The 23,237-nt window shown below is 30.7% G+C and overlaps 4 protein-coding genes across 13 annotated transcripts; 3 read left to right on the forward strand and 1 right to left on the reverse strand.

The window, feature by feature from the left end:
• On the forward strand, positions 1-2,294 carry LOC112687248 (zinc finger MYM-type protein 1-like). Its single transcript, XM_025559848.1, has 2 exons — positions 1-1,869; positions 1,951-2,294. The coding sequence occupies exons 1-2, from the start codon at positions 45-47 to the stop codon at positions 2,250-2,252; spliced, it is 2,127 nt and encodes a 708-aa protein (XP_025415633.1). The 5' UTR covers positions 1-44; the 3' UTR covers positions 2,253-2,294.
• Positions 2,295-9,457: 7,163 nt separating this feature from the next.
• LOC112687238 (serine hydrolase-like protein) lies at positions 9,458-14,221 on the reverse strand. Of its 10 annotated transcripts, XM_025559831.1 has the most exons (4): positions 13,807-13,981; positions 13,609-13,680; positions 12,101-12,948; positions 11,080-11,450 (listed from the first exon to the last, which is right to left on the reverse strand). In XM_025559831.1, coding segments are annotated over exons 1-3 (915 nt in total). In that variant the 5' UTR covers positions 13,808-13,981; the 3' UTR covers positions 11,080-11,450; positions 12,101-12,106. The 10 variants fall into 10 exon arrangements, with proteins under 10 accessions (XP_025415617.1, XP_025415618.1, XP_025415614.1 ...); XM_025559832.1 differs by lacking the exons at positions 11,080-11,450; positions 12,101-12,948; positions 13,807-13,981 and adding exons at positions 9,458-10,743; positions 14,005-14,219; XM_025559833.1 differs by lacking the exons at positions 11,080-11,450; positions 12,101-12,948 and adding an exon at positions 9,458-10,743 and having other exon boundaries at positions 13,825-13,981.
• A 1,754-nt stretch (positions 14,222-15,975) lies between these two features.
• On the forward strand, positions 15,976-17,234 carry LOC112687250 (zinc finger MYM-type protein 1-like). The gene is made up of 2 exons (XM_025559855.1): positions 15,976-16,066; positions 16,321-17,234. The coding sequence occupies exons 1-2, from the start codon at positions 15,976-15,978 to the stop codon at positions 17,232-17,234; spliced, it is 1,005 nt and encodes a 334-aa protein (XP_025415640.1).
• Positions 17,235-18,612: 1,378 nt separating this feature from the next.
• Positions 18,613-23,107, forward strand: LOC112687247 (protein arginine N-methyltransferase 9-like). The gene is made up of 8 exons (XM_025559846.1): positions 18,613-19,034; positions 19,115-19,241; positions 20,306-20,542; positions 20,619-20,786; positions 21,243-21,977; positions 22,041-22,198; positions 22,516-22,669; positions 22,729-23,107. Coding segments are annotated over exons 1-7 (1,593 nt in total). The 5' UTR covers positions 18,613-18,868; the 3' UTR covers positions 22,518-22,669; positions 22,729-23,107.
• The last annotated feature ends 130 nt before the right edge of the window (positions 23,108-23,237 follow it).

The raw sequence follows: 23,237 nt of genomic DNA on the forward strand, positions 1-23,237 counted from the left end.
TTTTACATTTATATAAGCATTTCAGCATTTGTTCATATTTTAAAATGCAAAAAGAAAATATAATAGAATTTTTACTAACCAGTGGTTTTAATGCTTTAACATACGAACAAAAAAATCAAATTAAACTTAATCGCCCAACTCCTCATTTATTATTAACATGTCAAGACGGTAAATATATTAGAACATTTCAAAAGAATTGGTATAATAAATTTCCATGGCTTACTGGTTGTGATAAACGAAATAAAGTGTTTTGTTTTACTTGTGTAATATTTGGAGGGGAAAAGGAATGGAGTGTTAATGGATTGTCATCAATAAAAATTTTTTTAAGGAAATCAGAAAAACACGCCATTTCCCAAAAACATTTAACTAATCAAGAAAAATTTCATCTATTGGGTAAAGTCCGAATTGAACACGTGATTTCAGAAGGTCGACGACTTGCTGCTGTAAAACATAACGAACAGGTCGGTATAAATAGACGTTTAATAGCACGTATGATACATGTTGTTTGTTTTTTGGGCAAACAAGAACTTGCTTTTCGTGGCCACCGGGAAAATAATGAATCTTTAAATAAGGGGAATTATCTTGAATTACTCGAGCTACTGGCTCAAGAAGAGCAGTTGCTTAAAGAGCACTTATTGTCATCGGCAATATTTAAAGGGACATCTAAGATGATACAAAATGATTTGATTGAATGCGTTACTTCCGTTTTGAATTCAAAAATTTTTAATGAAATACAAAGAGTTAATTACGTATCTATTCAAGCAGATGAAACGACTGATGTATCGTGCCGATCCCAAATGAGCATAATTTTTCGGTATGTTGTAGAACAAAAAATTGTAGAACGATTTATTGGTTTTTTTGACGTTTCAAAGAATAAAACAGCCTCTGGATTAGCAGAAATAATTTTATCTGAAATTAATAAGTGGAAAATTGGAAATAAAATTATATGTCAGACCTATGATGGTGCATCGGTTATGTCGGGAGAAAAAAGTCGTGTACAATTTCTTATAAGGCAAATTTATCCAAATACATTATTTATTCATTGTTACGCACATCAGTTGAACTTGGTATTGTTACACGGAGCGAAGACAATAAAATCAGTCAAACTCTTTATTTGCAATCTAACTATGTTCCATACGTTTTTTAGCCGGTCTACAAAAAGAAGTGAGTTGTTAAGAGAACAAGGTTTTAAACTTCCAAATCAATCTGACACTAGATGGAATTATCATTCAAGAGCTGCTTTTACAATAAAAAAACATTTTTTAGACCTCAAAAATGCTGTTTTACATGTAACTGAAGAACCAGGTTGGGACCCTATATCCGTTTGTACAGCATCTGGTCTTTATGATAAGCTAAATGACGCGAACTTCGTATATTTCTTGATTTTGTTTGGCAAAGTTTTTTTATACACAGATCATGTATTTAACTTTCTCCAATTAAAATCACTTTCGAATATAAAATCTTGCATTTCTGAAATTCAAAATTTAAAAAAAAATTTGACCGATTTAAGAAATGATACAAATGTGAATAACTGTTGTGACGAAGCAATACTATTAAACAACAATTTAGAGTACGAAGACAAAAAACGAAACGAATTACGTAAAATTACATTTGAAATTCTAGATTCATTAATCGTCCAAATTAACATACGATTTGAAGATTTTCCAAAACTAGAGTTTGTAGAAATTGTAAATGAAAAAATGTTTAAAAGCTACTACACTCAATTTCCTGAGGCAAAGTTCATCAAATTATTACAGCAGTACCCTAATACTTTTGATGCAGATCGTTTACGCAATGAATTGGCTGTAATTTATGCGGATGATAAAAAACATTTGCCTCCTCATGAACTCCTAGATTTTATAATAAAAAGTAAGTGATAATAATAAATTCATTCAAACTAAATATCATTAATTTTCATATTATATTTAATTTTTCCTTTGAAATTCACAGGTGATTTACATCAAGATATTTATCCTCAGGTGACTAAACTTTGTCAGTTAGTGTTAACTATTCCATCTACGACAGCTTCTAGTGAACGGTATATGAGTACATTAAAACGTATCAAGACTTTTCTTAGAAACACAATGACCAATGATCGGCTTTCAAGTTTATCATCCTTGGCGATTGAAAAAAATCTACTGGGTGATATGGCAACTTTTGTCCAACTTGATCCAACTTTTGTAGACAATGTTATTGATGAGTTTGCAGATAAAAAAGATCGAAGAATTGAATTAGTTTATAAACAAATTTAGTATTAAATTAAGTTAAAAATATTAATTAAATATTAAATGAAATAATAATATTTAAAATAATTCATTTTTTCAATAAAAAGGTTTTTCTTGTTCGTTGTTATTTGAAATTTATGTTATATAATTTAAGTCTCCCCAGAATATTTACTCACGAGCCGCTACTGCCTATTACTTTTAAATTTTCTCATACATAATAACACTAATACATGGCCTACGAAAATGCTAAAAAACCAACTAATACGCGGGCAACGCCGTGTCGGGACAGCTAGTATATATATATATATATCTTCATAATTTATTTGTCTTAAAATGTTACTCTTAATACCAAGTAAGGCTATAGGTGAGTTGCGGCCCGACATGCCATTAACGTGTTAGAGACCAGTGAATTGCGGCCCGGTCATATTTTATCACTAAGTTAATTGCGGCCCGGGGTTAATTCACCATTCCGTGTCCATTAGTCTAACGTGCTCTCCTACGGCAGTTGTACATTTTGAACAAGCTATCCACAGTGCTGTAGCAGAAGTCTTTCCTAATGCAAAAATAACAGGATGTCGATTTCACTTAGGGAAAAGTTGGCGAGAAAAAATTCAAAGTTTAGGACTCATGAAAATTTATAACACAAATATAAATGAAAGTTATTATTTCAAATTTATTTGTGGTTTGCCATTTTTGGATTCTGACAACGTCGTTGATACATCACAGATGACTTTTTAGCAATACTGCCCGCTAAAGATGATCGGGTTGTACAATTTACCAACTATGTTTTCGAAAACTAAAAATTTCCGGACGTCATGTTTCCCCCAAATATTTGAGCACAGTTTTCTGCTAGCTGTAACCGTACCACTAACAACTGTGAAAATTTTCATTCACACCTAAATTCATCGTTCTATTCTAATCATTCTAACATTTATAATTTTATTGATGTGTTAGTAGAAATTCAATCAGAAACGTATATCAAATGTAGAAGTAATGGAATAAAAACGAAGAAAATATGTGAAAAAGAAGCATTTATAAGACAACAGATGACAGAGCTAGCACAAAAAGAAATAGAGCAGTTTGATTTTATTAAATCATTAAGTTCTAAGTTTTTGCCCAACCAATAATCTAAAAAAATTAATTTAACCATAAATTACCATAAATGTTGCCATTTGTACATAAATAATAATAAAAAATCTAAAAAAATTAATTTAACCATAAATTACCATAAATGTTGCCATTTTTACATAAATAATAATAAAAAATAAAAAAACCAATTTTTGGGAGACGACTCAACCAACCTCATTGTGGTGACTTCTGATTAACGCTGATAGGCTGATATGAAGTGGTAAATAAAATGTGACCGCAACTCGTACGTCTATTTTATAAACACGGGCCGCAACTTGTACTTAATTTAGGGATCGGGCCGCAACTCACCAACACCGCAAGTAAGGCTAACGTGTTGAGTTTTTATTCTATAACTGATGTTCGGAATCGATCAAGTTTCTTATTACTTGATCATCATATTAGATCGAACGGAGAAAAGAAACTCAACGGTTTGTCTACATTTTTATTTGTAGTTTAAATGTTAAAACCTCGTCGTCCAAACAGAATTGGCTGTACATTTATCGTTTTCGAGAGGTTTCCAATCCAAAACCGGGGTTGTTTCTCGCGCGAAATTAACAGAAACGTTACTACAATTTACTATCACAGAACGGATGGTCTGAATGGAGAAATCGGTTTATGAGCGGCGCTACTCTGCGAGGATGGTTCTGGTGAACGTCGTGGTTGCCGTCGACACGGACGATCTGAATATTCGGATTCGACGTGTACAAGTGAACGAACAAGACGTACACGGTGTTGAAGTACACGTCACTGTCGGTCGAGACGATCAACAGTGTCGGGCACCGCATGTTACGCACCACTTCCTGGAGCTGGCCGGCGGAAAACCATTGGCTGTACGTGACCCTGAGCCGCGGATCATTGGCTAGTAGATGTTTTCCCGTCGAGGGCGGCCCGGGCCGCAGGTACCGGACCATGAGCGTTTCCGCGCACTCGTCTGTCAGCTCGCCGAAAATCCTACGCTTGATGCGGTCCAGCGCCTCCGTGCGGGTGTACTCACGCGTGCCATCGTCGGTCGTCAAAACGTGGTCCTCGAGCCACATCAGTTGGTCTAGGGCGCGGCGCGCACCCCACGCAACCTCCTCGGGTTCCGTTGCCAACGGCCCCGCGGAGTCCAGCATCACGAACCTCTCCACGTGTTCCGGGTAGACGGCGGCGAACAGCTTGCCGATCTGGCCGCCCATGCTGTGGCCCATACACGCACACGTCGGCCACTGCATGTGCCGGAGCACGCGCTTCACGGTCAACACGTAGTCCTCCATCGGCCACCGCTTGCCCACCGGCGGCCACGACGACAGCCCGTGACCCGGCCAATCGAAACATAAGTACACGTTGCGGCTGTCCAACAGCGGCACCAGACGATCGAACGACGCGCAGTTGTCCTGGAACCCGTGAAAGCACAACACCCGCCGTTTAACATCGTCGTTTTTCGTTATATCACTCCAGAGTTTCGCTGCAAAAAAATAACAACAACGGGAAACTTGTGAAAATTCGATTGTAATTGGAATATAAACAATATTGCGTTTCCGTATAGTTAATTCGTCCGAATATTCTCATAAACTGCGTGTAATCGGGGCCTGATTAAGGAGTTGGTCACTAGTAGGCTAGGGTTGATTTGGCGCCCCTATGAATGATCGGAGTGGTTGGAGGGTAAAACGAGGATTAAGAAAACGTAAAAACAACAGACTTTTTTTGTTTAAAATAAAACGTGTTTTATATTTAATAAAATTATATACAAAAGCATTTAAAAATTTTTAATTTATGATTGAACTAAATATTATTCATTTTAAAAAGTTTTTTCCTTGATTTTAACACTGCGAAAGACTCTACTATTTCATCGAAAGAAATATTGTTCATGAATTCACTTTCAATAAACAAAAGTGCAAGGGCCTTCATTTTATCCTGGCGTAAAATAGATCTTAAAAAGTTTTTCACCCGCCCTAAAGCAGAAAAAGATCTTTCTCCGCTACAATTTGTGACGGTCATACTCAAATATATTCTTAGAGCCACTTCAACATTTGGAAATAATGACTCTATCTTCAAGGATTTTAAATGACTCAAAAGTCTGGAGGCTTTAGATCCCATTTTCTTTTTTCCACCTAGAACTTTTGTTTCTTCATAATATGTTTCATTTTCTTGTAAAAATGTTTGAAGATACAAACATTCTTCGGGAAATGTTAAGTCCAAGTCTGAAGGGTACATGTTTAGCAAGTTGTTTGCTTTTTCTTTCAAGTCAAATTTTTCTACTTCATTCATATTAGTTAGTTAGTTAGGTCATAAAAATCCGAAAGAATTCCTCAGCTGCAAATAAACATCTTTTCTTCTCGCTAGGTGACTTTTAAGCGTATCAATCGTGCTATAATAACTATCTGTTATAAATGACTTACGTCCGGTAAACTCGGTGTGCTCTTTTTCACTTTCACCATAAGGTAACTTCAATTTCTTTTTTCTTTGAGTATTTTTTTTATAATGCTGAGAACCACACATTGACTTTGCTTTACTTTCAAAGGTTAAAAATTGTTCTTCATTCCTTAGTGACATTAAACACGATTCAAGAATTTCGTACAGATTTACCGTCTGATCTAAGTCTATATTTTCACCTTGAAGTATTTTACTGACATCTTGAAACTGTGAGGATTTCGTTCCAAAAGCAAATCACTAGTGTCATTTCTAAGGACTTAAGTTTTTCAGATAGTTGTTTTGCCTCGAGTTGATCTTCTTTACTATTTTTCGTACTTGTACCAATTTCTATTAAAGCTGTAGTAATTGGTTTATAGCATTTGTACATAGCCTTACTAGCATCGGCAAATGCACTCCATCTAGTCTTTGAGAGAGTCTTTATCGTTAGAGAGTCTTTGTCGTAATGAGATAATAGAATGTCCCATCTTTTGGTGGAAGAGTGAAAAAAGTTATACAGTTGCTGTTCTAGAGCAAAAAATGTAGAATTTCGGCTACTTCCAGCTGTTGCAGAGCCTACTAACTGTAGTGAATGGCCTGCACAAGGAACATAGTGCGCTAATGGATTAAGTTCTTTAATTCTCTTTTGCAGTCCCTTGTAGCAACCTGACATATTGTAAGCGTTGTCGTAACTTTGTCCCCTGCAGTCATTTATATTTATATCTAGAGTTGCAAGGATAGAAACCACAGCTTTTTCCATGTCTTCACCTGTGTGTCCACAATTTGGAATAAATGTTAGAAAACGTTCATTAGGTGATCCATCAGTTGCAACATAACGAACAACAAATGTCAATTGGTCCACATTCGATACATCCTGAGTAGAATCGACAATAATAGAAAAATACTTTGCCAATTTTATCTCTGTCACAATTTTAGTTTTCACATGGTCTGCTAAAAGTAAAACAAACTCATCTACTGTTGTGGAAGATAAGTATGAAGGCACTCCCTTACCTTTATTTTCGAATCGGGCTACATGATCAGCTATAAATGGGTCAAATTTACATAAAAGTTCTATGCACCCAAGAAAGTTTCCATTGTTGGTTGAACCTAAAATTTCATTTTCTCCGTGAAAAGGAAGCTCTTTGGAAGATAAAAATTTAACAACTTCTACAACCCTGAGCAACACGTTTTTCCCATACTGCACCTCTCCTTGATAATGAATCTTTAATTTTTAATCAATTCTTAGGGATAAATTACTTCGTCCTAAATATTTGCGCAGACATGCTCTGTGTTCAGCATCATTATCATGGTAATGGATTATGTGAGAATTCTTCCAATCATTAAAACCATCAGTTCCCAAAGAAGTAGTTCCCCCCATAAAGTTTGCAGGGTGCACAATAAATACGACCTGTCGATTTTGAATAAACTAAGTGACATCTTTTAACAACCTCCTCATTAACAAGTTTCTTAAAAAATACATTTTTATTTAAAAACCAATTTTGGTCTGAGTATTTTCTTATAGATTTGGAAAAATCTTCATCATCATTTTGAATAATGCCGTGCATAGCAAAATATTCACGCAGCAGTTCTTCATTAATTTCCCACAAAGCCGGATCGTTAACATTTTTAAAGTTTTTTAACTTTTCATCAGTCTCATTGAAATGTGAATAACCATCTGTCAGCTGTTCTGGGAACGTTTCAGATAGAGTTTTATTTAGTGTATTAGCACTAGTAGACGGCATCGCCACTTGAATTTCACTTTTGCTTTTGCTACTTTCAATCAGAACACTCTTCACTGAGGCATCTAATAATGATTCAGAAGAGTCATTATTAGACGTTGTTTTAGATTTACTAAAAAACGAATCAAGTGAAGGCATTTTTTTCAAAAGTGCATCTTCCCGCTCACTACGCTCTCGAGCCCTTTTTCGATACTCGGAACCACTTGGTTTTTTATTTTCACTCATATTAATAAGCTGTTTGTAAATTGTATTAAAAAATATACCAATAAAATGATAAATAATTGGTACGTACGCACACGCGTCAAAAATTAGTAATAAACGATCGGGATAAATTGACTGTATCGGTTTGCAGTGCGGCGGATACGGATTAGTGATTACGCCACTACGGCCGACGACGGTAAAGATATAATATAATATTATTGACTAAGAAAAAATATAAATAGTACAATATTACCCGTCGTCGGGTCGTCTCACGCACACATAATATTATATCTATAATATTAGTGGATGTGGGATCTCTCGGTCGTCGGTGCAATAAACCCGCGACGATTACAAGAAATAGGTATATGACGTAATATATTACAATAGTCGACCGGGCGGAAATTCGTTGCGGCGACGCGGTAACGGCACGGCGAATATGCCGCGGCATTGAACGTGTAATAACGAAAATATAATTTTTTTTTTTTTTTAAAGTATATATTATGCAAAAATTCTACATTCATAAAAAAAATTTTTGTGGCGCCCCCAATTTAACGTTGACCGATTGGCTCCCTAGGCTGTAGCCTACTTAGCCTATTAGTAAATCGGGCCCTGCGTGTAATATGTATAATAGACTGATATAAAGACACTCGTCGAAAACATAACGATCCACACGATTATTTTTTAAGTTTAATTCGTGTACACGATTGCAAAAGTGCACGCGTGTGGTCAAATATTTTGTCTGTGTACTGTATTGCTGAAAACATATCGGAGATTATGTTAGGATAAGGTAAAACAATACTTGAATTAATATAATTTATAACAAACTCAAACAAAATGCAAGATCGGCCGGGTGGTACCATAGGCGCCAGGTTTTCAAAAATGTATTGGGTGCTCTTACTAAAGTCAAGCAGTGGTGCACGCAGGGTTGTAGGAGGGTAAGGGGTTTCACCCCCTCCCCCATCCTCAAAATTTCTCCGAGGCCTAGTATAATGTTAGGGCATACAGTATTTATCTCTATAGTAAATTATTAATAGAAGAACAACCCTCCCCCCGAAAAAAATCCTGTGTGCAACTGAAGTCAAGTATTAGTGAGGGGCTTTTCCCCTCACTCCCTATACTAAATTGTCTATAGACTGGTAACTTGGTAACAGCAAGACCTTTGTCACTTTTATAAAATTGATGATGAACATAAAACAAAAAGGTTTTCTCATTGATACAATGGTTACGACTATGAACAAAATATATTGTACTATTATATGATTACGACTTACAACTGTTTGTTTTTGTGTATTATTCACGATTTAAGATAATATCTATATAAAATATTATATCTTATAAAAATACCAAGAGAAATCAAAATGTACAGAAAAATACAGTGCATCCAACAAAAGAAAAAACATTTTTTTCTAATTTTGACTTACGAGGTTTTGCGGTGAAGCCACTGATATACGATGAACGTGGTGATAACGGTTTACCAATTATAATTAATATATTGGCCATTGGGTGTTCCGCACACAATGAATATTTTCAATGGGTGCTCGGGCATCCGAGCACCCATGTACTTGGCGCCTATGGGTGGTACCCATTTACGCAAAAAAAAAAAAAAAAAGGTAAGTTATTTCTGACAGCCATTTTGCGCCAAATTTACCTGCATAAACATTTTATATTAACGATTTGGTTTAATTCTTTTTAAATGTCTATAACGTATAATAAAGTTATCTTTATATTTATAGCAACAATTTTTTTTTTTTTGAGTAAATAGACAATGCCCGATCGGTTAAAGTTTTTTCTGTTTATTTTGAAGCTTTGGATGTTGTTGTATTTGCTAATGGGCAACAGGGCTACATATGGACGATTGTAGATTATTACGAAAACTATTTTAAATTCACTCAAAGCAAAACATTTTAAATGGTACAGAAGAAAATTTGGAATCTAAAGCGGAAAATATTCTACAACGTCGGAACTCTTGACTTTTATATAGGCATACAGCAGTAAGATTGTATACATTTGTATAAATGTACAATACATTTTTGTAACTCAACTTTTATTACTTAAACAGTATAAAACTACTACAATATATAAATAATTTTCTTAATACTAGTCAACAATTAACGATGAAACTGTATAGTGTTGTGTACTTCTACTACGCGCACAACGTCATATCGTCAGAAAACTACAATTTTTTAAGTACAAACATGCGTGTGTACGGCCGGTTTAATGTTTACAATACTTTTGCAAAAAATTTGTCACGAGACTGAACACTCTGTCTGGATAATTTAGATGCACGTCGTGATCACCATTGACAACTGCGACGGTCACGTTCGGTCTCTTGCTGTTAAACTCGTAGGCGTCTTTCAGGTATGTGGAATAACGGGCGGTGTTTTCGTCGGCCAACACGAATAGCACGGGGCACGTGACATTGCGCAGGACGCGCTCCTGTTGACCGAACTCCATCAATGGGTGGAATTCTAATTTTAGGCGCTGGTCACTGGCGAACGTGTATCGATCACCGTCACCGTCGACCTGGATCAATCCTCTTCGGGCCAGGATGCGCGCCGACTCGTTGGTCAGCTTGGAACGCCGGCCGGCCATCATTTTGGCGACGGCCTCGTCGAACGTGTACACCGGCGCCTGACGCCCGCACTGCCTCCGGTGCAGCGATTGCGCGCTGTCGATCCGCTTCCGGACAGTAACCGGCGTGCTGTCCAAGTCTACGGACCTCGGTCCCATGGTGTCCAGCACAATCAGACACCGGACGCGTTCCGGGTAAATGCCGGAGAACCACGTGCCCAGCTGGCCGCCGAAACTGTGTCCCAGGTAGACGAACTCGGGCCATCCAAAGTGATCGGCCACCCACTTAATGGAGCCTATGTAGTTGACGAACTCTAGCGGCACGTGAGGGGGGAAATGAGCGGAACCACCGTGACCGGGTAAGTCGATGCATACGTAGTGGTAATCGTTCGGCAACAATGGCAGAAGTGTTACGAAAGTGTCGCAGTTGTCTTGGATCCCGTGGACGCAAAGGACGGCGGGAAGAGAGTCGCTACCGTACATTTTTGCTGAAATAAAATTAATTCTGATAAATTCCTGTGCGTGTGCGCTCATGTATCTCTCGTCACGCGCAGAGCAGCCGATGAGGCCGCAATACGTTTTATTGTGCAAATAACATAAAGGGTTTTGTGATGGCGTAAGGTGATGGAAGGTTGCAGCGGCAACATAGGGAATAGGATATTTCGGCGTGGCCATTTCGATAAACCCATTTCTGCAAGCGTTCAATTCTAGATCTGTATTCTTTAATTTAATTTTTATTACACGCGTGCTGTACGATGTACGATTCTGAGCGCGCTAAATAAAAAGATCGCAAACTAGTTTTACATAAGTACATCACAAGAACGTAAACGTACCGAGATAAAAATTTTTATTGTCTGATTTATTTCAAATATTTTTTATACATTTCGTGCAACGATTCGATTTATACTTATCGTAAGTTTACAAATGTAGACTAACTAGGTTTTTGCATTGACCTCTTTAATTGTCGATCATCACGAAGTACAAATTCAAAATGAGTTATCCACGCCAAAATGAACCCAATAAAAAGTAGAAGGAAATTTTAATTGTATTTTTAAAAATATTTTTGTAATAATATTGTAAATAATTTTTTAATAATGGTAATCTGATTTTTGGATTCTTAAAATTCCTTGATGGATCCCGTTATGCCACTCTGTCGGTACGCCACTGACTGATGGTACTCTTAAAATCACTCCACCTATTATTGTACGCATTTGTACCGGACAAAAAAAGCCAAACGTATAAACGCCTATTATAATTAATTATAGATATGAAGTAATTTATGTAAATAAAAAAATAAAAAAAATTGTAAATAATTATAATTATGATATTATAACATTTTTAACAGGAATCGGAAATAATGTAAGTTGTCATTAGTTTATTTTTATTATATTTTATTTAAATTGAACCTAGTTTTTATTAAGTTAAATAGTGTATAAAATTATAAAATAAAATGTACACAAATATCCACGGAAATTTGTTATGATTCACGCTAAAATGGCTACACCCAGATGGTCATACTGAAATGTCCTAGACCGTAGAAAATAATATCATATATTATATTATTAAATTTAGATGTATATTAGATGTATAACATAAAAAAACTCTATTATTATGATTATAAACAATTTAACAGAAAAGAAAGAGAAAGCAGAATTTAGAAACATTTACTTATAATTGAATTAAAAATATTCAATTATAATATAATTTTGTAAAAAAAATATTTAACACTATGAAACATAACCACCTTATATATATGAAAACACAATTAAATAAACAAAATTTTTACTACCCAATACAAAAACCTAATTTTATTGAACCATAAATTATCATAAAAAAAACAATTACCACAATTTAAAGTTTACTACATTCAGAAAATAAAAATGTATTGATTAAATCTGCTATTCGTTCCGGATGATTCAAATGTACATCATGATTTCCGTTTACTTTGACAATTTGAATATTGCGATTTGATTTATACATTTTTCTTGTTAATTTATTACCCGGCAATTTTTGAAACATATTTTCTGCAGCAAGTAAATATAACACAGGGCATTTAATACTATGTATAAGAACCATTTGTTGCATTGGTGTGAATCCTTGATTGTAATCAACTTTCAATCTTTGGTCTGTACTAAATGAATATTTTCCATCAGAATTTTTAATTAAAGACCGTTTAATTAGTATATCTGCAGAGTGTCTAGTCAATTTTGAAGGTCGTTTTGTTAATATCCGATTAACAGCCTGTTCATATGTATACGATGGTGGTGATCGATTCATAGTTTTACTTTCAACCATCAAAAGATTATCACATAGCGTTCTCATGAATTGAATAGTATCTTCAGGATAAATTGACATTGGACCAGCACAATCTATCATTACTAATCTTTCAATATATTCTGGGTATATAGATGCAAAAAAACTAGCAATCATACCACCCATACTATGGCCAATGCATTTAAATTGTTTCCATTGCAAATGATCGACAACACGTTTAATAGCAGTAACATAACTTTCTAATGTTATACGAAAACCAGGAGAAAAATGTGAAGAACACCCATGTCCAGGAATATCTAAACATACAAAATAAAACCCTTGTCGGAGTAATGGAATAAGTCTGTCAAAAGTGTTACAGTTATCCTGCTTGCCATGGAGAAAGAGAACTTGAGTAGCCAAAGGGTGGCCCCAAGTTTTGGCTGAAATTAAATTTGTTTGTAATCACATATTTGTCTAAAAGTATACATATTAAGTATAGTTATATTAATTTTTATTCTTATTTTTTTATTAACTATAAAAGTCTTAATTTAATCTAATACATCATTAAATAACATTGATCTTTATCAATAATTAAAAATCATTATTATTTATGTCATAATTTTAATATTAGCAGAAATTTGAATCATTTGAAACCAGGTTATTGAATAAGCATTACTATTTTAGACAATATAATAAAAAAAAATATTTAATAATTAGGAATATTGTATGATAATCTACAAAATAAATAAATTCTCAAGATAGTTCATAATTTTACCAACAAAATTCTTCAAACAATCTTCAGTTGTCATGTTTATGATTTTATAAGATTACCTAATTAAAATCTGTTTTAGTATCTAGTCAAGAGAATTGTAGTTGTAAATTGCTTAGACAATTATATAAAAAATAAAAATTTATTTTAGTACAAAATAAATTTCATTAAACTTCAGAAAAAAAGGAAGAAACATAACAAATTATAATTTTAATGAAAAATTATTAACTTATACATTCAATTTAGTCAAAACAATATTATAAATTTTTTTTTCCTAAACAGGTAAATGTTATTTTAGCAATTTAAATATTAGTAAATGATAAACACTTACCAGAAATATGTCCCCAAGGAACTGGTATTGAAATTTCTTCTGCATTCATTTCAGAAACTAAATTGTGTGGCACTGAAAATGAAAAAACAAAAATTGTTTCTTTTATTTTGCATATGGTACCTACATAAATTAATGATAAGTAAATGGTGTTTTGTTATCTAATACATTGACTATTAAAATAAATTATGTATACTTTACTGCAGTAAACATTTTAACCTATGTGTAAAATCTTAAATATAGGAGTTAGATTAATATCTTCATCTCTAATCTTATTTTCTAAAAATTTTATAGTAAATAGTGCGGTATATTTTTAAACTTTCAAGTACTTTTAACGGATTAATAATTCGTTTAAATTTTAAAAATACTATTTATGAATAAAATAAACTTAAAACTTACAATGAGGTAACCGTGTCTAACGAAATTACATAAAATGTACAAAAAACTATAATGATAACAATAAATGACAACACTGATAAAATTATTTTATAACTTATACTCTTATAATGTAACACTGCGGACACGGATTACGAGTCACGGAAAAATCGTAAAAGAAAACTATCCTATCTTTATTCTCAATTCATGGCGAGTATACCTATTTAAGACTGACGTCATTAATGTATTTGGAAGCTAAAAAAAAAAATAACAGGCAACCGGTTTTTTATCGCTATAACATGGTTCGTTATAAATTATGCCCTACTACTATTTTAATAGTCCTTGAACAGTTTTTGATATTTGACTAACTACATACACGGGATACCTACCAACATTCAGGGGGGTATTTTCAACATTTTTATGGAGGGGAGGTCCCGTAAATACGCCAATGCTAACATTATTATGGAAATCAATCTAAATATTAAAACACATAGCTATAATCAGGACTGGGAACTTAACGTATTTAAAGACAATGGAATGTATGCATACAAATAATATATACGTTAAAAAAAAAACAGAAAAAATATGCAGTATTATGTGCAATAAAAATTAAGATAGTAGGTATGCAAAAATATACAATTTTTAGTTTGATTTTCAAACAGCAAATTAAAAAAGTTTTATCTGCTAAAATGTATATTATATTCAAGCACGCCCACAGGATAAAATCCCACCCGGGGCAAGATTAAAATTCTAAAGTTCACAACGTGTATCTAAAAATATATGAGAACAAAATCAAATACCATAGAAATCGGTACCCGGGAGAATTTATAGTCTTAAGCGATATGCAGTCATATGTAAACATTGTAAGCAAATAAATACGTTCAAGATTATACATTTTAGAATATCAAAAAATATAATAAATTTTACTAAACTTCATAAATGGATCTCAATAAAATTATGTTATAATTAATATGCATGGTATTAAATTAACAATAGTTTTGAAACAAATATTCCCAGTAGGGGCAACAACTCTTTTGCCCCCCCCCCTACGGGCGCCCATGATTATATTGTAATTTATATAATATAAAATGTTAATATAAACAGAGATAAAAACACGAAATAACTAAATAAACCTTCAATAATTGAACATGTACCTAATAATATGTTCTTATTTTAAGAAACATTTTTAAGAAATTCATTTTAGTTTAATGTGATTTAGACATTTACACCTGTCCGCTGCTATCGCAGATCCAAATTATATTAGATATAAAACATATTTATTTTAATAAAAATATCATTTTTTTGTGTATAAATTATATATTATAATTATATATAATATTAATTATATTTTAATAATTAATTAATTATTAATATATATTTGTAATTAATATAATTAATATAATTACCACTATTTAAAATTATCAATAGATCTTCAATATAATAAAAAAAAAACTCGAAATTATGCATATAAATTAAACATTAAAGTTAATCGTATGAGTCCTGTTTATTATGCACAGCATGTATAGAAACAGAAAATAATATCTTCTAGATTTTCAGTAGAGTTTCCAACCTTTTTATTATAAATATATTTCTATGAATATTATATATATATTCGCGTATCATTTACATATTTTGAAATTGTTAATCAAAAAATAAAATATATTATATATATGTATAGTATATTATGCCATATAGATAATTGTCATCGAGAAAAATGAATAGAGGAACAAAGAAGACATTTCTCAACGGCTGTGAGACATGGGTTATGAATGAAACGGAAATAAGACCTCTTGATGCTTTCGAAATGTGGTGTTAAAGACAAATGGGAAAAATTAATTTCAGCAAAAAAAGTAATAAATAAAAATGTACCGACCTAAGTAGAAGAAACAAGATCGATATTGGATGTAATAAAGCGAGGACGATGAAACATAATAGGGTGATATGATATATGATAGTAAATATATAATAGTAGTAAACTCATTCCATATTAACAATATGTGTAACCGTAGCGAAGTTGTAAATCAATTAAAACAAAAATGCTTTTCAAGACTTTCATTTGCTGAAAAAAAAGTTTTAGTTGAAAATGGTAAACCGTGTCCAGATCTTGACATTTTAACAACAGTAAAAATTAAAAAAACAACAGATAATACTCGGCATTTTCGTAAAGAGCTTTATAATATATCTGATTGGTTATGCGGTTGTGAAATATCGAATAAATTTTTTTGTTGGTCTTGTTTACTATTTTCTACGAAAAAAACTGTTTGGAATAATCAAGGGTATGATGATTAAAATCATTTAAATACAGCTGTTAAAAACATACTGAATAAGAAATTCATATAGGTGGATATTTTAAACTTAAGACATTTTTATCATCATCAACTGCTAGAATTGACACATCATTAGATAAACAAAGAAAAATAGATATTCAATTACATAATGAAAAAGCAGCAAAAAATAGAGAAATATTAAAAAGATTAATAAATGCAGTATGTTTTTTAGCTAAACAGGAATTATCTTTTAGAGGACATAATGAAAACAAATATTCAGTAAATAGGGGAAACTATATGGAGTTATTGATTTCCACCGAAGAATTTGATCCATTATTACAAGAGCATTTATATACATCTACTATTTTTCGAGATACTTCTGTTTCCATACAAAATGATTTAATAAATTCAATTGCTGATGTTATTAAACATGAGATATTTAATGCAATTCAAAATACACAATACGTGGCAATTATGCTTGATGAAACAACTGATATTAGTAATAAATCACAACTATCGACAGTACTGAGATATTTTTCAAAAAACGAAAACAAAATTGTTGAACGTTTTCTTGGATTTGATGACATGAGTGCTGACAAAACAGCAACCTTTTTATTTAAACACGTTAATCGAGTAGTTGAAAAATTTAAAATTGAAAACAAATTAGTGGCACAAACATATGACGAGGCAGCAGTAATGTCTGGCCATTTAAACGGGTTGCAAAGTAAAGTATTAGAGAAATATCCTAAAGCTATATTTACTCATTGTTATGCGCGTGTTATTAATTTAATACTTCAACAATCATTAGAATGCAATAAGGAACTTAAAATTTTTTTTCAAGGTCTTAACTCTTTACCTATATTTTTTTCTCACTCTCCTAAAAGACTAAAAGCACTTTCAGAATTTATGACCAAAAAGTTACCCACATTAGCTACTACTCGTTGGAACTTTACTTCACGATTAGTTCATATAATTCATAATCATTGAACATCATTAGTTGATTTTTTTATGTTTGTTTATGAAAGTGGTGATTTTGATAATGTTATTGGAATGACAGCAAAAGGATTTGCAAATATCCTTCAAGAAAATAAAAACATTTTTATTATACAAATATTATCTAATCTTCTTATTTTTACTGACGTATTGTTCAATATTTTACAGTCAAAAAATTTTTATATTTTATTTTGTAGTCAAAAAATACTTGATTTTCAAAACCAATTATACCAAGAAAGCGAAAATGTTGATACTTTATGGGCATCATTTACTGAAAATGCTAACGAACTTTTTGTAAGCAATCGCAGGGCTAGACAAATAGAAACCGACAAAAAAGATTATTATAGACGTCTTTATTTTGATATTATTGACAATATACAATCTCAAATTAATATCCATTTTAAATCGTTTGAAAAATTGCAATGTTTTAACTTACTTAATCCTACGAAAATTAAATGCATTGCGAAAAAAGATAATTTTCCATTTAATTTAATTAAAAATTTACAAGATATTTATGGCGATTTTTTCAACTATGGTAAACTATAAAATGAACTTCATGTATAGTACACCTTAAACGAATCATCCGATAAAAGCTCTATTGAAATTATGAATTATCTTTCTGAAATGAGCTTAAACAGTGGATTTTCCGAGGTGTATAAGTTGGCTCAATTAATATCTACTATACCAACATCAACCGCTTCAGTGGAGAGATCATTTTCATCTTTAAAAAGAATCCATACATATTGTCGCTCAACTCAAACACAAGAAAGAATGAACAGCTTAAATGTAATATCAATAGAAAAAGAATTGGTTTTCAAATTAAGAGCAAACAGAAATAAATTTTATGAAGATGTTATAAACAAATTTACTGAAAAAGAGGGAAGAATCGAATTTGAATTCAAATAAAAATCAGTCTATAATAGAATATATTTATAAAAACATTTTCAGTTTGTATAATAATTTAATTTTATAAATATTTTATGTATTTTTAAAAACTTAAAAAGTATGTAAAATAAATATCTTTAATAACATGTTGATATTTAATAAAAATTTATTTTTCATAAGGGGGGGGGGGGTCCTAATCAATCACACATTAACGCCTGACGCTGAAAGTCAGGAAACGCCACTGGTTACAAGTACTAGGTTCTGTAATGTTCTGTATAAACCAGTGAACTGATTTATTTAAAGAATTTTTGATCCAATGGATCTGTGTTTTATCAGGTTTTATTCAGAAGCAATTATATTTTAGTCCATCATTCAATGGTTTGCCCATCTCTACCTTAGTTTTTAAATTACCAAAATTTAAATTGCCATGTTTACAATTACTAGCGCTCCTCGCGGACGTAACATATTAGATTGATCTCAAAAGCTGTGTATTATCAGTACTGTTACGGTACCGGTGACACTTGATAGTATTCCGTATAAATATGTCTTGTTACCTGCACCTATAAAACTGTAAAATAATTGGTAACTTTACTATTCAAGACGTTAGAACAAATCACTTTATTTACAACTACAAAATTGGATAGGTACCCTTTAATCCTTGCTATTGACTTTTTCAATTTAATTAAAGGTTTTTTTTAATTTGTTCTCTGTAAAATGTCTTTAATAAAAAGTTGACATTTATAATGGATGACGCATCAAATGAAAATATGGTAAAAAGACTGCTTCGACTAGCTGATACAGCTATTGAACGGTCAGAGTATGGACCAGCATTTGTTCATCTAACAATTTTAATAGAAATGGTACCAAATAGTAAAGATAGTATAAAACATAAATTCATTTCATGTTTATGTATGTTATATTATTATAATTATTAATGAAGAGATATATGAATGTATATATTCAATATTTCAATTTTTTTTTTGTTTTAGGTAATTACGGAAAACAACTTGAAGCTAATGAATCTTATTCTGAAATTTTTAATTGTTATGAAAAAGCTTTACAATTATTTCCAAACAATGAAATATTACTCAACAATTTGGGATCTCATCTTATTAGGTAAAAATAAAGAATTAAAATACTGACAGACACAAATTTATTTTTGATAAATTTATTTTGAATAATCGTGAACTTATGGATAAACTAATTTTGAATTGTTGATATGATCGTGAACATATGGATAAATTAATGCATAAGTGTTGCTTATTATCCCTAAAAGTTAATCTTGTTTCAATGTCCTTGAATTGGTATTTTATTATACGTAAATAATTCAATCTATGCTCATTAGGCTACTGCAGTTTGTTTAGTTTTATGTCGACAAATGTTTAAACGTAGTTTTAGATGTAGTTTAAGTTACCATGTCAAGTGTTTGAAAGTCTATTGTCATAAGTTCAGGTGTCATTAAAATCATATGTTATAAAAGTAATTTCTCATAAATGTCATATTTTATAAAAAATTCTAAGATTGTATAAGTAAAAATGTTGTCATCAAAATTATTGGTGTTATATTTATCGGGTCAAATTAATTTTTTAACCATAGGTACTATTCCTTATCGTTTGAATAACATTTTATCTTTAATTTTAAACGCCCAATTACAAACTCAGCTACTCAAAAAAAAAAAAAAAGTAATCATAACATTCGACTACAAAATATATGTAAAATATTAGAAGAAAATCCTGAGTATGTCATTAGTGAATTTTTAAGAGCTATCGCCTCTAATTTAAAATTTTAGATTTACTTAAATTGTATTATTGTATTTTAGATTATTTATTTATATCATATTATTTTAGATTTTTCAAGTATTAACAAAGCTGATGTATTATTAATTATTATTGTATTATATTATGTAATTTTTTAAATTAAATTGTGATCTTAAAAATAATTCTTTATTCATATAAAAAAAAACTATAACAAATGATGTTTATGAAAAATTACTTTTATAACAAATAACTTCATAACAACTGATTTTATGACACTTGATTTTCAAACACTCAACCTACATTCGTAGTTTATATTTAACAAATTAATGGTTTTTTAAATTGTCTAATATGACATTTAAATAACATCTATAATTTACAAATATATTTAAAATTGTATTTTAAAATTAATAATCTATTTTTTAGATTGGGTTACACCGAAGAAGGTCAAAAGTTTGTCATGAAATCACTTGATATAAACAAATTTTATCTACCTGCATTGACCAATATTCAAATTGTGCATAGTCACTTTGTTGAACGTTGGCATTATAGAATGTTAAATGATTCAAAACGTAATTTTGCATATAAAAAAGCTATTAGTAATAGAATAAATGAAGGTTATAAAACAGTTTTGGATATAGGTTGTGGATCTCTTATTTTAAGGTCAATAAATATAAAAATCTTAATTTTTAATGTTAATTAAATTATTTAAATAAATAACCTAATCAAATATTATTAGCTTATATGCAGCAGAAAATCCAGTTGATAAAATTTATGCTTGTGACTACTCTCAAACCATGATAAAAATTGCTTCTGAAGTTTTAGTTCGGAACAAAATGAATCATTTGATTAAAATATTTAATATGAATTCAAAAGATTTATGTATTCCTGATAGTATTGAAAAACGGTAAATATACTATTTATTATTTAAATATTAATATTATTAAATTGTTAAATTTTTACTGTATTTTAGAATTATAATTAAAAGATGTTACCTACATATTTATTTGTACAAGATAAATTGAAATGGAACTTAGAGTTATAAAATCTGCCTGTTTTCTTAGACTATTAAAACTTCATTGATTAATCGAAAATATAAATTTTTGTTCATAATATATACTTGACTAAATTTATCAATATTTATTATTATTATTATTAGCTAGTACTTTCATCAATTTTATATGACTATATGGGAAAAAAAACTCAATAGAAAGCTTAATTTAAAAATATTTGCTTATATTCGCTGTTTAAACTGGAGAAGTAAGACCAAATTGTCCAGGTTAAACATTATTATTCCTAGTATTTCATATAAATATGTATGTATTATATTGAATGAAATGATAATATTTTGTATATATTTTAGAGTTTCCTTAGTTGTTACTGAAATAATGGATGCCGGTTTATTTGGTGAAAATATTCTTACTACCCTTAAACATGCTTGGGATAAATTACTTTTACCTCCCAAATCAAAAGTTAATCCTGAATTACCACATGGATGCGTCATACCATATCATGCTACAGTATATGCAGCTCCTATTCAATGCTCCTATATTCGTAAAAGAAATCTATTTTGTGGAAAAGATAAATTATATTTAAAACAACTAAATTTATGTTCTATTACAAACGAACCTTATGACTGTGAACAGCTTAATCAATTACCTGGAGATTGTCTATTCTTAGCTGAACCACAGGCTATTATGGATATTAATTTTAATGATCCATGTCAAATAAATAGTTTGTTAAATTCCCAAAATATAAACCTAAAAAGTATTAAATACAGTATTACTCATTCAGGAAACGTAGATGCTATTGTTTCTTGGTTTGTTGTAAATTTAACTGAAGATGTATCAATTAATACTCTTGATACGAAAAATGAAAACTGTTGCTGGGAACAAGCATTGTTTGTTCCCAAAAGTAATAGAAAAGTTCAACAAGGAAATGAACTTAATGTCCAATATAAATGGGAAGATGACCATTATATTTTGAAATTAGAAGAGGAAATAAGTAATTCAGTATTTATTCCTACAGATAAAGAAATTATTTCATTCTTAAATGATAATGATCAAGTTGAAGGTTATATCAATGCTGCTAAACAATGGTAAATAATAAAAACTTCATGATAAGTTTCATATTTAATATTTTTGTTTAACTTTTGTTCTAGGTATTTAAAAAATAAACCACTTAATAATGTAAGAATTCTAGACACATCTCCATTTCCAGTTTTTGGCTTGGAAATAATTTCTTTGGCTTCTGCTGATAATTGTTTTGATGTGGAAATGTATTACACTGACAACAATTTGATAGAAGTTTTAAAAAAATGTAAAAGAATTAATAACTATTATTCAAAAATCTATCATTTTGATAAAAATAATTGGAAGAAATTTGATATTATTATTGTAAATTATATAAACTTTTATGGAGAATTTAATATCAACTCTATAGAAAATCAAATATATACAGAGTAATAATATTACAATTATATAATTTAATTAAGTTATTGAAAAGTAAAATTTTTAAATAAGTATATCAATGGTTGATAAATAAATTATGAATATTCCAATATTTCATTATTTTTTTTTAAATATTGATGTAAAAATATTTAACTTTAAACATGAACAATAATTATCTCATTTCAGAAAACTGTTAAAACCTCATGGAATTATTTTACCAGAAAAGATTTCTATTAAATGTCAACTGGTAAATTCAAAATGGTTACCACGAGTCAGTAAAGTTATTGAAAATAATTATAGTTGTAACTTGCACATTAGGAATTTAATGAATGCCTACAGTGTAAGAACCAAAAAATGAATAAATAATTATAAAACTAATATTAATTTAATATTTTTTAGGTCAATCATCATTTGGATGTATTCAAACATTTAGTAACAAATATTAGTTTATCACACTGTAAGACATGTTTAACTTTATTACCAAAGCAAATATCTCGAGAAATGTCTTCGGATAGCATTTTCCAAATCATCAACAGCGGACAGTTAAATGTAATCCTTTATTATTTTGAAATATGTATCTATAATAGCTGTACTGTTTCTACTGACAGTGAAAATTCTTATGTAAATCAGTGTGCATTTCTCATTGAAAATTCAGTAAATGTCTGTTTGGACAATGAAGTGAAAATTAATACAATGTTCAACAATGGTCATTTACTTATGTCTATTGCTAAAGTATGAAAAAGTTTCAATAAATTATTTATTATATCTGTTTATAAAACTGAAGTGTATAATTTTTTCGTGATAATATTACCTATATTTATCATTTTTACAAAATTATAATTGCAAAATATAACCATTTTAAATTTAAATAACAATTAAAATTATATAAAATTACAGATAATATTTAA

This window comes from Sipha flava, unplaced genomic scaffold, assembly GCF_003268045.1.
Source record: "Sipha flava isolate LNK unplaced genomic scaffold, YSA_version1 338_pilon_pilon, whole genome shotgun sequence".
Lineage (NCBI taxonomy): Eukaryota > Metazoa > Arthropoda > Insecta > Hemiptera > Aphididae > Sipha > Sipha flava.